This window comes from Pleurodeles waltl, chromosome 7 (assembly GCF_031143425.1).
Source record: "Pleurodeles waltl isolate 20211129_DDA chromosome 7, aPleWal1.hap1.20221129, whole genome shotgun sequence".
NCBI lineage: Eukaryota > Metazoa > Chordata > Amphibia > Caudata > Salamandridae > Pleurodeles > Pleurodeles waltl.
The window spans coordinates 1346410130-1346429039 of NC_090446.1; the positions used below are offsets into that span (position 1 = coordinate 1346410130).

At 44.7% G+C, this 18910-nt stretch overlaps 1 protein-coding gene across 2 annotated transcripts in view; it reads right to left on the reverse strand.

The window, feature by feature from the left end:
- Positions 1-18910, reverse strand: part of TNNI3 (troponin I3, cardiac type) — a 71128-nt gene that overhangs the window by 22326 nt on the left and 29892 nt on the right. For both annotated transcript variants that reach the window (XM_069200748.1, XM_069200749.1), the window contains exon 2: positions 3809-3848. In XM_069200748.1, coding sequence (XP_069056849.1) covers positions 3809-3819 — 11 coding nt within the window. In that variant the 5' untranslated portion in view covers positions 3820-3848. The remainder of the gene's footprint in view (positions 1-3808; positions 3849-18910) is intronic.

Below are 18910 nucleotides of genomic sequence, written 5' to 3' on the forward strand. Positions count from 1 at the left end.
GTGCAGAGTGGGTGGGACTCACGTCTCCCATGCGGTACTTGAGTCCTTTTGGTGATTTATTCTGGACCGAGCCGCTGTCCTCTGGAGTTCTTGGTCCTCTGCTGGGCAGCCAGTCCTCTGGGGGTTAGTAGAGGTCACTGGTCCTGCAGGATGCCTCACATTCTTGAAGCAGGGGTCTTCGAAGCTGCAGACAGGCCGGTAGGGCTGGGGCCAAGTCAATTGTCATCTGGAGTCTTCTCTGCAGGGGTCGGCTTAGCAGTCCTTCTTTTTTCTTACTCCGACTTCTTGAGGTCACCAGGAATCTGGTGAGTAAGGCTCTGGGGTGCCCCTAAATACTAGATTTATGGGGGTCAGAGGGTAGTAGCCAATGGCTACTGTCCCTGAGGGTGGCTACACCCTTCCCGTACCCACTTCCTTTGGGGAGGGAGGCACATTCCTAACCCTATTTGTCCCTGTCCTCCAAAACAAGATGGAAGATTCTGCAAGGAATCTTTTGGACACCTTAGGAGTGATCCCAGATGAAGTGGACACTCATCCTTGTTTTTCCAAATTTTACTGTGGGACTTGCTGCCAAAAGTGGGGTTGTTCCGGTGGGGCGGAGTGCCCTGGGGCACTGTAACAGGAGGCCTGAGCATTTGAGGCTCACCACCAAGTGTTACAGTTTCTGCAGAGGGGAGGTGTGAAGCACCTTCACCTACAGCAGGCTTTGTTTCTCACCCCACAAAGGTTCTCACCCCATGGGGTCCGAAACGTGTCTGTTAGTAGCAGGCTGGCACAGATTGGTCGGTAGTGTAGTAAAGGATTTGGTAGAATACAGGGGGCATCTCTAAGATGCCCTCTGTGTGCATTTTACAATAAATCCAACACTTGCATCAGTGTGGGTTTTTTGTGCTGAGAAGTTTGATACCAAAATTCCCAGTCTTCAGTGAAGTCATCATGGAGCTGTGAAGTTCGTAGTGACAAACTCCCAGACCATGCACTCAATGTGGCCACACTGCACTTAGAATGTCTAATAATGGACTTAGGCACTGTAGGGGAATATTGATCATGCAGCTGTGCCCTCCCCTGTGGTATAGTGCACCCTGCCTTAGGGCTGTATGGCCTGCTAGAATGGTGATTTACCTATGCCACAGGCATGTCGAATTTACCTTTTTCTCCCCACCAGCACACACAATCTGCAATGGCATTGTGTTTGGTGAGGAGTCCCTTAGGTGGCACAATACATGCTGCAGCCCTTAGGGGACCCTCCCTGGTCACAGGGCCCTTGGTACCACTGGTACCTTTTACAAGGTACATAGCTGTGTGCCAGAGGTGTGCCAATTGTGGAAACAATGGTAGAGTTTAGGAAAAGAACACTGGTGCTGGGGCCTGGTTAGCAGGATCCAACTACACACTCAGTCAGGTTAGCATCAATACCAGGCAAAAAGTGTGTGGGGAGGTAACCATGCCAAAAGGGCACTTTCCTACAGGCATGACAACTTATAAACCACTTTTCACAAAGCTGAAAAAGTCCGTAAAGAAACAGTGGTGAATTTAAAATGCATACAAAAAAAGATCGGAGATATTACGTATTGCATTTCAATGAGGCAGGAATCGCAAGGATCAACTGGTCTACACTTCCTAATAGGGAAGACAGAAGAAAATCAAGGCAGACTGTGGAACACCTCCCAATTACAAGAGCACTTTCCCCATGATAATTGCAGAGTATTTAAACATATAAAATACTCCAAGTCAATTGAGATGGGTTCAGGAACATGTGATATCAAGATAGTTCAAAAAGTGTGACTCAACATTTGTGGTGTACTTCATGACTTTACCCTGCGGTCTCCAGCAAGTGGGGAGGACCAACAGAACTATCAGAACCAACATCCCGGAGCATAACAGCAATATTCTCTGTGCTTCAATCACACTATATTGTATTATTGATGCATCATTAGGAACATTTACATAACACATTTCAGAATGCTTTACATAAAGAATTTAAGGTAAACCAGGATGAGGGTTGGAACCCTTAGAAATGGATGGTATATGCCATTTCCTGTTAACACACTACCACTAAAACCGCTCCCTTCCCCCCCACACACACCCATTCTTAATGAGGCACAGTGTAAAGATTCGGAGGAAATTTGTATATTTGTATCATCAACAAAGTAATCATAAATGTCCCTAAGAGAACTTCATTCCAAGAACAAATAACAAGAGGCTATGGGCTGTAACTCTCACAAGATTTATGTGGGGAAAAGAGGCTGCAGCTGCTAAGGCTTTGCACTCCTCAGGTCATGGTGGCCTCTGTCTCAAGGCATCGGTACTAACTGGAGCCCAAGATGTGCGCCCGGTAACAGCTGCGAAGCCGTGCCAGCGGCGATGGAAAAGGACGTGAGGACTTACGTCACAATTATTAAGCACTGGAACAATCAGCGATGTACCCCTGGGGGAGCTCAGTGAATGTTATCGACAGGTGCTCCAAGTCTATGTACCTCTTTACAGAAAACAAAATATTTACCCTCACTAAGAGTTGCATAAGTACACTTTGGTCAATCCGAAGGAGAGTAGGCAAGAGAAAATGGGGGAATAAACATTTCTGATTTGAATTAAAATGTGTTTCCCCTCCTCTCTATTTTATGTCTACCTGGGACAGAATAAATAATATGAGTAGCTGGATGAAGCATTGATAAGGGATACTATAAGGATATTTAACATTTTACTATCAATGAAAGGTCTACCCACCTCTATCTAAAAAGGTGTGTCTTGATACATTTTCAGACTATTTACTCAGCCTGACGTAGTCTGAAAATGAATCAGTTGGCAGTGATGAGGCTGGGATTACTATATTGTGGTTTGCAGATTCAAACATTCAGCAGAAGGCACACAGATAGAATGTTGTGAACCTGGCGTTGTACGTTTAGCCGAGCCAAGGTTAGACATTTTGATAGAGGCGTGGCCCAGGACCTGCCGGTGAAACTGTAGTGAAGAGCTTTTCTACTGCAAGCAGCATTGAAGACCTTAATTCCACCACCAGAAAAGGAATTGGGTGATATCCTTATATAGATATATCTTATCTTCACACAAAACTGAAATATGTTAAATGTCCTGGTGAATGTGCCCGACCTGACAGGGCTTTAACAGAATTTGGGAAGTTTTGTAGTGTGGTAATTTAGAGTGAGGCCACATCTACGGGTATTATAAGGGCATTCTACACAACAAATCTACAGGGATGACAGGGGCATTTTACACAACACATCTACAAGAATAATAGGGACATTTTTGGTACTTACTGGCTCTATTGAGTATTCTGATTAATATGACACACATCATAGCTGCAAGTGAACGTGGTTTCCCACTCATGAGTGGACCCAGTGATGAAGCATGCCACTAACTAGTGGGTGAGGTTTTGACATCCTTTTACCTCCCACGCCTCTTCAGCCCTGCTATTCAATGTGCATAGGGACGGCTAATAGATTGAACCCTACCTTACAGTGTATGAGATGAGCTGTAAGAGTTGATGGGTGCATTGACATGACTAGGGAGGGTATACTGCGTGGTGACATACTCAAAACATGCTAGTAAATAAATTAACAATTCAGGGCTTGGGTGAGGATGACATTTGTGTAAGCGGCCAGGCAGTTCATGTAAGACTGAAGCGAGGACTGATACTAGGGAGGATGTAATTGATATAAGCAGCTAATGGATTCATGGAAGAGAAAAGCATCAGCTGACACCACCAATTCCACCTGGTGCTGGGGCATGGATAACATCATCAACTTATGCAATCACTTAATGTAAGAGCAAATGAACAGCTGGTACTTACTCATCAGCCATCCTGGGTGGAATGTTCTTGATGTATGCAACTAGAGAGAAAAAAATAATAATTCACCATTTGCTTCTTCTCAGGAAAAGATTTAACAAGAGCTTCTGTGTGATGGTTTAAGACTTTGCAAGCATAGCTGTGTAGACAGAGAGAATATCATGGCAGAGCAGCCTTCTGCCAAGAGTGATACTGATTGTTGAATGGCCTTTCCCCGAGTTACAGGCATTTGTTGGTGGTGAGGGTATATATACCAGTAGAGGGGGCATTTAACAACTGGTGTAGCCTAAGCTTGAAGGGCTCTGGTGCTATTAGTCCTTTTCAAACACAGCGGGTAGAATTGTCTAGAGCAGGGGTCTTCAAACTGGTGGGCGAGCCCCCATAAGGGGGCCTCAAGTGATCCCATGGGGGGGTGGAGGGGGGGAGATCAGGCTCTGGCCAAAAGAAGCTTTATGGAGGTAAAAGGGCTTTGTTTAAGCTGAAAAAAATGACCAGCAGTAAAAACCCTGTAATGGGCCATCACTAATAGGTTTTGTTATTTATATCTAAGCTGTGAGTATGTGTCAAAAGGGAACAGGAAAAAACCCTTGGATGCCAGTTTACAGTATAGTTGTGGGAAAAAGGATTGTCAAGTTCTAAGGCAAGATGTGCACCCAAATGTATAAGGTTCAGAATGAAACACCAAGTGTTCACTATTAGGGTGAGCATTCTAAGTTAATACTATGCGCTGTAAACATAATTTACATTAATAAAAGTGGTACCATTTTAAAAATGTGTATACGTTTACAAAATTTAACAATTTATGGGTATTTTAATGGTTCCAGAATGCTATTTTTTTCTATCCAAATACATGCAGAAGAAAGGGAAAGATTTATATTATATTGAAAGCAAGCGATTTAATCATTGCGAGCTGAAGGTTGCCGACAATGAGGCTAAATTGTGATGTAATTTGTTTGCTTTCAACAAAATATGTACTCCAAAAAATGTCTCCAACTTGAAAAAATGGACCAAGGCAACAGACAGTTTCGGTAAACTATGGTGCACTTCATGATAACTTTAAATACAATTTCTCTAAAGCATCATTTTTTACACATAATAATGGAAAAACAAATATGAGCAGTCTAAAATCAATATTCTTTAAAGAAACCCATGAAAGTGCGTCTGCAGGTCTACGATCGTATACTGAGGCAGATTTATAACTTTCGATAATTCACAAAGTTTACAGAAGTAGGCATGAAAATCCTGTAACTATTGCAGACTTACAGTGTGTACTCCTAGCAAACCTTTGTGGATTCCATTTTAGCATGAGCAAATCTACTATGTAGATTTGCTCATTTGAAAATCTGCAAAACAAGTCCAAATTAACTTCTTAAAAGTTTCATCTGTTTTTTGGGAGAAACTCCCTTCCCACCATGGATAAAGTTTTATTCCTGTCCTTGTCAGGATTACATTTCCTACCTTTTCCAGAGTGGGGTGGAGTTAAAATGAGTTGTTGAATAACCATAAACAGGGAAACTTGTAGGTGTGCATAAAAACAAAGGACATTCCATCCCTAGAAGGGCCATCTCCACCCACTTCCAACCGCTGTGAGCAGAGCTTGCTCACATGAAGATTTTATTGTGAGTAAATACTTGTGAAAAAAGAAGCTTTGCATGTGTTAGCCAAACTCATTGCACGCAGCATTGATAGCACATTACATTTTGAGTCTGACAAGACTTTAAACAGGTTATTAATTATAAAATGGGCAGATTTTGTCACTGATATAGCACTTAATATGTGCCCACCATTATTGCAAATAAGTTAATTGTGTCACAATGAGAATGTTACTCTGTCACAAGGGGGGTGGGTGGCTATCTGTCTGCTGAAATCTAAATCCCATTATATCCAATGGGATTTCGATTTTGATGGACAGGATACCCGCCACCGTTGTGACCGAGTAACTGTCCTCCGCGTTCTAAATCAGGCCCTAAGTGATTTGTCCAGGAATTACACAATGAGGCCAATTGGAGCATGTTAGACTGTGGGCAATCTGCTTTATCCTCAGTTGGCCTCCTAGGCACCACTATGACAGAAGTAGAATCTTAGTTAATTTACAGTGATGTTTTTGTGAAATAAAGTGAATATCTAAAAGTAAATTTGCAAATGCAATCCATGCTACTTTCTCAGGAACTAAAGAAAGCAATGATATATTGGGAACTCTGCAACAGTCAGACATCCAGCACAATTAAAGGCATGGTATACTGAGAGCCCCACTATGGCCACAGACCCCTAAACCAATATGATCCTTAGCATAATCAGAGGGGCTATTATCATAGCTCTGATATGATGAGGATGCTGCTGTCACTTGTCACATCATTCTTTAGAAAAAGGTGGATCTTTTTTATATAACAACTACATTTCTGAAGGATCCAGTCCCTGGCAATCTGATGTGGTATAAGCAATTAATCCCCTCTGATTATTCAGGAACAGAAACACAAGCATTTGAGTGTTTAAAGCCTATGAAGGCCCTTGGTCTTGTTGGCTCTCTGCACTCCATTGTTTTAAATAGATCGCCCAGCTATCCATTGGTTTAGTAAGTAAAGGTTATTGCTCTCACCTGAAGGCACCAATGGCTGTTAATCCTTCTCACCACAGTTATGGGCCTGAGTCACGAGTGAGTGTGCATCACAAGGCGGCGCGGCAACCAAGTTGGAGGAAAAATATTGACATTTGCACAGCCAAAATGTGCAATGCCCTCTACCCAATGAAATGAGAATAGAAAATAGTTGGAGAAATGTTTTTTAAAGAAAAAAGCTTAATCAGCATCTGCTTTAAGTTCTGCGATGAGTCATTTTCCTCTTAGCACAGTTGTATTTACATGTTATAAGATTATAAGACTTGGAGTTTTATTGTTTTTGGTATTTTGTTTTATGCTGTGCTGTGTTGTTTTTATGCTTATGTTAAGAGTTACCTTTCTGCTCAGTTGTTTATATGGCAGCCTGAAGTTGCAATTTTCCTGACATTTGTTGCACAGTATAAATTTAAATAACTACATTAAGCAGCACAGTCAGTTCTGCAGCCTCCTTGCTGAGACCTTCCTGTCCTCTAGCAGCTGGATGGGATCCGAGCATGTCAGTTAAGGGCTAAGGCACTGATGACAGTGGTCGGTTAGTGTTGGACCTGGCACTTACTCCCGGCTCACCCCCAAACTTTGTGCCTTCACTCCTTTTTGTGCTGACTTTACTTTTGTTGGGCTCAGCACTCTGTGCCCTTTACCACTGCTAACCAGTGCTAAAGTGCTTTTGCTCTCTCCCTTACACATGGTTTAACTGGCTTTTTTAATTTACTTTTAAGTGCATATACCCAAGGCCTGTAAATTAAATGCTACTGGGGGCCTGCAGTACATATTGTGCCACCTATTTAAGTAGCCCCTTAAAACATGTCCCATGTCTGCCATTGCAGCCTGAATTCAGTTTTAAACTGCCAATTCGACTTGGCAAGCTTTAAACTCCCATTTTATTACCTATACGTCACCTTTAAGGTAATCCCTAAGTATCCCATAGGAGAGGATACTTTGTAATTAAAAGGCTACACATGTACTTTTAAGTGTTACATGTCCTAGTAGTGAAAAACATGTACATTTATTTTTCCCTAGTGTGAGTCCTACGTGCCCCAAAGTATAGCATAGGGTTGCCGTATTACATTTAATAAGTGCTCAAATTTGATTGGCACAAGGTAAGCAATTCATGTTTGGTATCTATTGAATTGTAGTGAAAAATCCTCTCTAATGGTAAAGTTGGATTTTACATTACAATTTTAAAAATGCCACATTTAGAAGGAGGGGATTTCCTGATCTTAGCATTTTGGTGCCTGCAGTCTGTCGTAGGTCACATGACTGGGTGTAATTGACAGTTAGGCTTTGTGTATTCCTCCCAAACAGTCACACAATAGAGGGATTAGATGTGTCTGAATGGGTCATCTTCTAGCAGGATGGGGGGGGGACAGAGCTGAGCACAGCCCCACTTGCAATTGAATAGACTTATCACCTCCACATTGTGGAACTATCGCCCCATCGCCCTTCTACCTTTTCTGGCCAAGGTAAAAGAAAAATATGTTAACAGCATTCTGTCAAAGTTTCTGGAAGAACACTACGGCCCTCATTTTAAGATTGGCGGTAAATCCCGCCTACCGTCACGGCGACGGCCGCCAAAAGACCGTCGCCGCGGCTAACATCCGTCTGCCAAATTATGACCACAGCTGGATTTCCGCCACAAGAAGGGCGGAAATCCGGCTGTGGCCATACTGGCGGATGGTGTTAAGATGGTGCTGCTACCATCAGCAGCACCACGCCAGTAGACCGCCGCCAGACATATTATGCTAAATAATACAGCCTGGCAGGTGCTGCTGGCGGTAGAAACGCCCTGTCGAGTTCCCTGCCGGAAGACCCCCTGAATGTAGGTAAGTTGGGCTTCCGACAAGGGGCAGGGGTGAGGGGTGTTGTGTGTGTGTGGGGTTGTGTGCATGAATGTGTGAGTGTGTGCGTTTATGCCACTGTGTGTGTAGTGTTGTTTGCGTGGGTGTATGCATGTGTGAAAATGCGTGTATGACTGGAAATGTGAATGCGTGTCTGCATGTCAGTGTGAATTTGTGTATGGATGTTTGTGAGAATGAATGGATGCATGCGTGAATGAATACATGTATGCCTGTGTGAGTGAGTGTGTGTATGCGTGGTGCGAGTCTGCAAGTGTGCGTAAATGGGGGGTGGGGTATCGGAAGGGGGGAGCGTAGATGAAGGGGTGGGCATCTAGGGAGTGTTTGGGGGTGGGTGAGCCTCCTACCAGTGACAGGGAAGGAATTCCCTGTAACTGGTAGGGCCTACCACCATGGTTTTCGTGGCATTGTCAACACCACGAAAACAATGGCGGTAGGCAGGGTCAAAATGCTACTAGTGGTACAATAGTGGTCACCAGGCTGGAGATTGTTATTTCTGGCCCTGCAGCTGCTTCCGCCATGGCGGTAGGAATGCCAATGTCATAATGTGGCGGTATGTACCGCCAGCCTGTTGGCAGTACTACCGCCACATTATCACCTACCGCCAGGGTCATAATGACCCTCTATGTCTTGGACATCTCTCAAAAAGCCTCAGGTCAGGGCACAGAACCGAATCTGCCATATTGGCAGTATTAGAGAAACTACACAGTTAGCTAAATGAGGGCATGTCATGTGCTTTAATCTTGTTAAACTTAAGTGTAGTGTTTGATAGTCTCACACAAAACCCTACTACAGTGCTTACATAACATTGGAATAAAGATTATAGGGTCCCCCAGGGCTCCTCCCTGAGCCTTATCCTATTCAATATGTATGTCAAACCACTTGCTTAGGTCACAAAGTCCTTTGAGCTTGCACTGGTATTGTACAACGATGACACTCAGCTGATTTTATCAATCTCTGAGACATGGCCAATTTTCAAGAAGGAATGCTTGTGGTAGCCAAGTGGATAAATAGCAAGTGCTTGAGGCTAAATGCCAACAAAACAGAAATTCTCTTGTTAGGCAAGCACTCTAACTCCTCGGTAGACCGTTGGTGGCCAGACACCCTTGGTGCACCCATCCCCACCCCAAACCAGCTATCAAACCAGCTAACAAAAACTGTGAAGTCTGGATGGACAATACTCTTGTTTTCAAGTCCCAAGCCAAAGCATTGACTGACACTTGCTTCGGACTCCTGAGAAGACTCAAACCCATCATTGGCTTCTGCGATCCTTCCATCGGGCAGACCATCATTCCAGGTCTAATTTTGTCCTGTGTCGGTTACTGAATGTCTTAGAACTAGGATCAAAAAAACATTATCACCAAAAGAATTCAGACTGGCCAAAATTCCACGGCAGGGCTGCTCTTCTCACTGCCAAATGTTTGACCTGCCTCTGGGCTTCTACATAAGCTACATTGGCTCCCTGTGGACAGGCGCATGCACTTTAAGACCCAGTGAAGTTTCCACAAGATTCTTCACTCCTAGCAGGCCCCATCCCACAAAATCTTATTAGCTACCATCCAGACTACTTCGCTCGGCAACCATAATATGGCCATTCTTCCTTGAGTCAAGAAGGCAAGAGCTGGAGGCCGCTGCTTCCGAGCTCTGGCCCCTACTCTGTGGAACAAACTACACCTTCTTCTCAGGAAAACCCGGAAACCGCTACACTTCAGGAAATTGCTCAAGGCCTGGCTCTTTTGCAACTACTTTTACCCCTCCCCCTCTGCATTCAGGTGTTTGTGTTGGTTATACCTCTAATAATGGTCTAGCGCTGAGAAGTCCCATTGTTTGGGCTATACACTGTATAAGATCTCCTAACACAACATAACATAACATTGTCACTGCATCCAGCTTGGAGCCAGGACTGGGGAGTCAGGAAATTCCAAGCACTTCAAAGAGATCCCTCAAAAAACTTCTCCCAACTTCAAAGGAGGCACAAGGTATAAAGTGGGGCCCTCAAATCCACGAATCAGGTTGTTTTCTAGACCTTCAAGAGGACTTTCAGAGGACTGTCTGCTGCTATGACCTGTTGTACACTCTGCAAGACTGCTTTGCTGTACCTGGAAAGTCCGCTTCGCTGCCTGGAGCCAGCCTTGAAATCTCAGAGACCAGCTGTGCGGTTTGAGCCCTGTATCCTCACTTGCACCCAGGACAACCAGAGTGATCCCCACGGCTTGGTTTTAGGCCTCCTGTTCAGAGCCACAGGGACACAAAAGGCTCCCACAATCTTGAATGCACTCCTGGACCCAGTCCAAGTCGTCCTGAAACCATATTTTTTTAACTTTGACCCAGACCCGCATGACTAGATGTCTGCAGTTGGTGCTTTGATTTTTTTAGGCACTAGTTTTTACTAAAAACTTTAAAACTTCATAACTCCAATTCTACTAATTGGATTTTTGTTGTTTTGATATCAAAACATTTATTAAAATGTACTCTGTTTTTCTAAATTGATTGGTGATTTTTCTTGTTGTGTTTTCATTCTATTGCTGTTTGTGTGCTGCATTATTACTTCACACATTACCTCTAAAATAAGCCTGACTGCTTTCTATGCCAAGCTTTCCAGAGTTAATTTAGTGACGTTTTGTGGTTCACCCTGCAAGGGACTATGGCTGTTGCTTGGCCAGGATTCACACCTCATGTAACCAACAACCCATTCTCACAGTCAGTGGCTATCATCATAGCACAGCCACCCTGGCTGCCACCCCTGGCAGGGCTTCTGTTGTTAAGCAGTGTATGCAAAATGAATACCAAAAAAGACAAGAGTTTCATATGAAAGTAACCAATTTCACACACATGGACCCGACCCCTTAGCAGCACCTATTTTGTGTCTGACAAGCAATGTAGAGTGACCTCCCACCCTGGATGCTGACCCAGGTAGTAGAGCAGCGAAAACCATCCTAAAGCCCTCAGGCAAAATATATGAAGTTTCTTCTGCTAAGAGGTGCTTTGGTTGTGCGTCAGATTTCTAACCATGGTCATTGTTTAATGTTTGCTGCTGTAGCAGATTACGCAGCAAAATTACTTTTTCCGTTTTATCAAGAACAAAGTGCCCATCAGTTAAAAACAATAATCGGTTTTCAATGTATATGCTACGGACAGTTTGTGCTTAATGCCACGGTTATAGCGACAGCTTAATAGTGTAGGTAACAGTTATTAGTAGCAGGATCTATTACAATTTAAAATATGACCCAGTTGAGTTCGAGTGAGAAAGGTTAGAAAGATAATATAAGAAAAGAAGTTGTATAGAACAGTCAGGTCACACGGTCAAATGTCAGTTAATCTGACAACCCTTTGAGAGTGAACGTGTACAGTATGGAACATGTAGGCTTCAATTCTTGAGAAAAGGACACAGCAAGGAGGACACTGATGTGGGAAACTTGTTGCAATCTTATGAATGTTTAGTTCCAAAAGCCTTCCCTTCTGTGCTTGTGTTACCTCCTCCCTCAAGCGTGCATTCTTCCTTGTCTTTGATCTTCCTTGTATTTTCGCAACCCACTATTTTTTTTACTTTATAAGTGCTTTTGTATTATTCCCTGATGTGCAATGTGCTTTCCTACTAGTAAAACAGGCATACAACTTCTTATTCATGTGGCTTTCACCCTATCTGCCTTTTCTAGTGGTGCTTTAGTTATTTACACCCACAACTGTACTAATCTGTACCACTCTGCTCTATGCCACTCCACTCTATGCCACTCTACTCTACTCCACTCCACTCATGGCACGCCATTCTACTCCACTCCACTCTACTCCACTCCACTCCACACAATGCCACTCCACTCCACTCTACAACACTCCACACACTCTATTCTACACCACTCTACTCTACACCACTCCACTCTACTCCATGTCACTCCACTCTACTCTACTCCTTTCTATGCCACTCTATTCAATTACACACCACTCTGTGCCATTCTACTCTGTGCCGCACAATACCATTTTACTCTATGCCACTTTACTCTACTGTACCCCACTCTACATCACTCTAACCCACGCCACTCAACTCCACAGCACTCTACCCTACTAAACCCATGCAACACCACTCCATACTACGCCACTCTACTCTTCACCACTCTACTCTGTGACTCTGTTCCACGCCACTCTACTCCACTCCTCTCTAATACGCTGCACCACACTACTCTAGTATGCCATGCTACTCCACTCACTCTACGCCACTCGACTCTACCACACTCTACTCTAAGCCACTCCATTAACTTTTAGCTGTGCTGAATACCAGCCACACTGCTGTACAACATGGCTAAAAGACTTTAGCAAAGCCAATAGCTCTCAGATAGACCAGAGCTATTGGCTTTGTCAGTGCTTGGTTCTCTTGATTTCTCTTTGTGCTGCTTTTTCTCAGCTGCCTCTTTCAAAACCTCGCACCCGCATCCTTCTCATAAGCTTTGCCTGTATATTTTCCTTACACCGGTCTTCTTTTCCCTCTCACTTGTCTCTCACTCTCTTGTCTCTGCTGTTGTTCCTTCTTGTTCTCTCTCTCTCGCTCTCTCAACATACCTTTGTGTGCACTGCTGTCTTTTTCTCACCTTCCTCTTCATTACCTTCTTTCTGAAGTGGCCTTTTCCCGTGCCAAGTCTTCCCTCTCCTGTGGGCCTCTCCTGGCTGCCTTTCCGCTTTCTTGCTTGTTTCCTTCCCTGCTGATCTGCTCACTTTCACCCGGGGATGCTGTGATGTCTTTCCTCCTGGCCACAATAACATACGTTGCAAATTGCAAATGGGTTTGGACCTGCAATGCTTTTATGGCATTGGCACTCACGCGACAGTGGGAACAAGGGAGCGTCTGCAGAAACTGGAAGCCTGAGCCCCCCCTCCCCCCCCCCCTGCAGTGTGGTCGTTTCAGGGGCTTGCCCTGCACTTTTGGAACTAAGGGTAGAAGTGGGGGTCATTATGTGATGTTATTTGTGTGGGAGGCGTAAAGGGTGCACGAGGCCACGTCTCCTGCTCAAGGCGTTTTGGCAAATTAACATCTGTAGGTATCCCGAATGCATCTGAACAAGAACAGCCTCTGATGCAGTCGTTACACCAGAACAAAATTCTTATTTTCTCCACACCCCACCTTCCTCAAGTGATAACAAAACCATAACAGTGCTTTCAGCATCGTTCTTTCACAACCCCCCTGACACTTGCGTGCTCTTCTCTCCCAGTCGTTTCCTGTATTACTCCACCTCTCGTCTCACGCTGCCCATTTTCGTGGGTAAGGCTTTAGGCAGGGTAAGCTGCAGTCGCGGCTGGCAGCGGGGCAAAGTGGCGGGTGTTGGGCTGAACCAAAAAAAAAAACGTACTTCAATCATCGGAGAGTTTGAGTAAATTTCATGTGTAAATTACTCAAAGGTGTAAACTATGTTTGTGAATAGTCCCTGCACATTGTGAATATCCTCGGGCACTTCAATTTTGAGGAGACGCTCAGATTTTGTAAATAGCTAGAAAAATAGTAAACTTACTAAAAAGTGTAAATTACTCAAAAGTCTAAGCAACCTTTGTGAATCAGGCCCTGGTCAGTGTTTACTTTGTGCTCACAAACTTGCAACAGCAGCTAAGTCTAGTTCTCCGACAGTAGAGGGGAGTGGGGGTGGTGTGTGCGTGTGTGGTGGTGTGGGGGTGTTTTGTGTGTGTGTGTGTGTGTGGGGGGGGTATGTTTCTGTTTTTGTATGCGTGCATGCAGGTGTGAGTCGTGTTGAATGCGTGCGTGAATGACCGAATGTGAGTGTACGTGTATGTTGTGTGATGTGAGTGCGACAATGTATGTTGGTGTGTGTTGCGGTGTGTGGGTATGTATGTGTGCATGCGTGGGTGGATGTGGGTATACATGTGTGTATGATTGTGTATGTGTGCGCATGTGTAAATGTGCGGGGCAAGAGAGGGAGGGGGAGGGAGGGGAGGACTCTGTGTAGGGGGCGGGGGGCGGGGGAGACCCCTATCAGTGCCAGGGAAGGAATTCCCTGGCACTGATAGTGCCTACTGCCATGGTTTTCATGGCGGTACGCTTGTCACGAAAACCATGGCGGTAGGCGGGGTCATAATCCCGAGGGTGGGATTGTGACGGCCGCCTGGCTGGAGACCGAAGTCTCCAGCCCAGCGGCCATTACCACCCTGGCAGACGAAGTGGTACATTGGCGGTTTGGCTTGAGACAAACCACCAATGTCATAATTTGGGAAAAGGTACTGCAAGCCTGTTGGCAGTACCTTTCCCCAAATTACCGCCCACCCCCAGGGTTGTAATGAGGGCCTAAACGTTCTACTCCTGACCTCTGTTTCCTATGGAAGCAAGTTTCAGGCCACTAGATGGGAATTATCACTTCAGCTTCAGTATGGGGCTCCCAGTTCCTAACACTACAGATCGATGTTATTCCCTCTATGTGAAGTACTAAACCTGTAAAAGAATCATTGCTGTGGCCTAAAGGTTGTTCACAAGACTTGCCCACAGCTAATTCACCTTCAGAGCCCCCTACCTCTTTATCTCCCTCTCGCTTGTTCTTTTTCATCCCTGATTTCTCGCTGTTTTCCATCTTCATCTTCCTCCTTCTTTCCCGCTCTTGTGTTTTAGTTCCTCTTGCTCTGGCTCAAAGTCTGTTGAGTGAAAATAAGTGCTGGGCCCCAAAAATAAGTGCTGGTGACCCCCACTGACAACCACAGGATCAAATCAAGCACTGCCTATTCGTACGTGTTGGCTAACTTTTCAGTGCCTTAAATTATGATAAATAAACAAGTCGATATGTACAAATTTGACCTTTGAATACAAACTGTTAGGTTACATTCAAGGTATATGCTTTTATTTTTGGTATTAAAGAGTGGCCTGAATTGCACCCAGTATCATCCGACACACACACACCAAGACACTCACCAGAAAAGGAGCGTGATACAGAGTCATGGTCGTCCGAGACCAGGTCAATTTAGGTACAGAATTACAAAGCATTTGAGTGTTACATATTACACCAAGCCTAACAGACATCTCTGAGGAAGTTTCCATCAGCAACATCTTCCAAGAAAACGACAGAGACAACAGAAAACTTAGGACTTAGACAGGAGGACACTGTAAAAGATGAGTCAACCACACCTGGGCGATTAGAACACAAATCTCTTCTAGAAAGACAACATCAAATGGAGAGAACTGAGAGGCAACAGTCAATCTCACCGGAGGAGACCAGAGGCAAAACTTATGTGACTCAAAGAAATAAAGCAAGAAACTCTTGTCAACAACATCCATCAACATCAATCATCAGATGGATGGTGATGAGAGGGAACTTGAGTACATCAAAACCAAGTAAGATCCCTTAACTCCCGGTAGAGCCTCAGGTAGAAGAACATTTGCAAATAGTCAAACAGTGACAGCTAGAAAACCACCTAAAGACTCAAGGGCTACCTCATTGTAGCCATCAAACTCAATGGAATTACCAATCACACTGCAATCAAGTAAACCTTCTCATAATAAAATGTGAAGAAAAATTTGCCTTAGAGAACACACCACCACAACCCGTCCGATCGATGGAAACACTAGCCACACCACAGTCAAGAAAATAACCCCACTGCAAACTGCCAAAGTACACAGAAGTCTTTTCCCATTATGCTACCAGTACACCATCATCCAATGATATAACATAATCACGGTCTTCCCAACCAGGCATATCACACCCTCTAGAGGCACACAAAAACATGAACATCACACCATCCACAGCAACAGGAAGTAGCTCGACTCAACAAACTCTGAGCTGGCAAGACTAGATGCAGGGAAAGACACTGACATTTTCTCTCCTGAAGTGGGGGCTGGAGGAAATGTTGTGTCACCTCTCATCAAGAAGGGGGGAGACATCATGTTGGAGATGTATCGCACTTCACTAAGGAAAGGGGAGATATCATGTATGGAAGTCACTAGGACTATAGGGTTGCCAGCTGGACACCACTTCCGGTGTGGGCGTAGGAAAGGCAGAAAAGGAACTAAAGGACATTCTAGGGCAGGACAACCTAGGGACAGCATGGGTGGAGACATGCTTCCCCACGAGTAGAAGAATGAATAACTAGTAAAGGGCTTGGCAAATAAAGAAGTATACCACTGTACCTGGTCTGGTGTGATTCACTGACTGTGACTGCAGACACAACATTCACTACCGCACCTCACCATGACACAACAAACCTTCTGCAAATAAACTACCACCTAGAAGCACTACACATCCACTCCATCATTACTCTATCTCCAGTGCACTATTAACTCATACCAATGAACTACTAGTACACATATATATGATATCAAATCCATGATGTCACCACCACCTTCTGCCACTATACAAAATCCCAACAAAACCACACTCCCAATCAACATTCCTCCCAGCAGCACCAGACGACCAACCCATGGCAGCAGATAGCATTAACAGCATACACTTACCATACCTCCTCACCACAAAAGCATGCGCAGGCCAATGAGTTAACCTATCACCCCCACACCTAGTATTGCACTGCAATACCACCACTACTCTAACATCTAAAAGAATCTTACTACCAACCACTTCCCATCAGTCACCACCACTCGCCTGAGGCACCATCATCTTACAGCATCACGTTATCACTTCTGATGACCACCCTTCACCATCCATTACTGCTGGACCTGACATCCTTGGTGTGATTATCCCTCACTTGTTTGCTTTAGAGCCTTCTGTTTTTCCTTACTTTGTTTTTGCTGGCTTTAGGACTCTGCTCACTTTGCCACTGCTAACCAGTGCTAAACTTGTGCTCTCTCTTTTAAACATGGTAACATTGGCTTACACCCAATTGGCATATTTAATTTAATTGTATGCCCCTAAAAAAGTGATATTACATGCGCAGGGGGACGTAAATTAAATGCCACTAGTAGCCCTGCATCCCTCATTCTGCCATCCACTTAAGTAGCCCTTTGAACATGTCTCAGGCCTGGTATTGCAGCCTGTGTGTGCAGTTTTGAACTGTCATTTTGACCTGGCAAGATAAACCTCTTGCCAGGCCCAAACCTCCCTTTTTAGTAAAACTTTCATTAGGTTTTGAAAATGGTAACTTGGATCTCGACAAAAAAAACATGAAAGACATATTTTCTTTCATAAAACACATCTCCCTCTGTGGCCCTGTAAGGATCAAGTCCCAGCATTTGTGGGGGCCCTTTTCTGATTCACACACCCAGGTCATGGTAGGCCCACCATTTACTCCAAACCTTGCATGAGCATCCATGCGCTTTATAACTTATTTCTTCTTGTTCAGTGCCCTTATCCATGTCCCTCTTTCAACTTGTGAGGATGGCACACTGGGGGATCTGCAGTGCTTGGAAATGCCACGCTTGGCCAGAAGCGTGCCCAACCCCACCAGTGTCCTGTCCCCATGGGGGTCTCCCATGTCCTCCAGAATCACTAGGATAGCTAGTCTGGGGTTGACTTCGATATGTGAACCCACTACTCCAGAAAGTGTGGTGATTATTTGTGACCAAAACTGGTGTATGACCAGGAAAGCCCACACTGTGTGATAGAAATCCCATTCAGGGTCCGTGCAACAAAGACATTTAGGTGATAGATATGTCTTGGCCTTCTAGCAGTGAAGGGGTGCAAGACAGGCCTATTGAAGATATTTGAATTGAATGAGCTGCAGTCTTGCAGAGATTGCTAGGGTGCGGAGTGTCATACAGGCATCCAGCCAGTCCGTGCCATCCAGTGGGTCCACCAATTCTTCCCATTTCACCTTTAGGGGATCCATGTTGTCGGGGAATGCATAACTAAAGTCTTGTATATTTGTGAGATCCCACCCTTCCCCAGGGGAGCCATAAAGCAGCGGCCTTCCATGGGGCTGTATTCGGGGTAGTCACCCACCGCCTCCTGGTGTTCAGAGAGAACATGTGTAAGTTGCAAGTACCAAAATAATTGGGATCAGTGCATGTGGAATTAAGTCTGAAGATCCTGGAATGATTTGATGTGATTTACCTTCCAGACATCCCATAGGCATGAAATCCTGGTTCAGTTCCTACCCCGAAAACCCTCCAAACCACCGCCTGGTCCAGCCGATTGGCCATCCACAGGTAGTCTCCAGTGTGATCCCCCAATCCCATCCAGTTCAACACCGTGATAACTTCCAGGCTTGGAATACCACCTCAGTCATTCATGGAAGAGACGTCTGGATGGGAGCCCCATCAAGTATGTCTGTTATATTGTAATCCTTATTAGTGCCATTTCTCCCTGATACACTGGTTCTTTCCAACTGCCATGAAGCCAATCATTTGCTGCTAAGGTGTGTACGGCCCAGTAATAGAGGCGGATGTCTGCATGGCGAGCCCGCCATCATAAGTTGAGTGAATGAACTTCCCAAAGGTGGCCATGGGGTGGGGTTATGGGCCTACAGGAACTGTTTTATGGATGTTGCTAGGCTACTAAACTAAGTATGTGGGATACAAAGAGAGAAATTTTGAACTGCATATAGCAATAGGGAAGTATAATTTTAAACAAGCCAGTTCTGTCCACGAGATTAAGGGGCAGTCTATCCCATCAAGTCATGTCCTCTCGTAACCGCAGTACCAAGGGACAAAGATTCAGGCTCCAGGTAATTTCCAGTACCAATGACTTGTGCACACCCATGTAA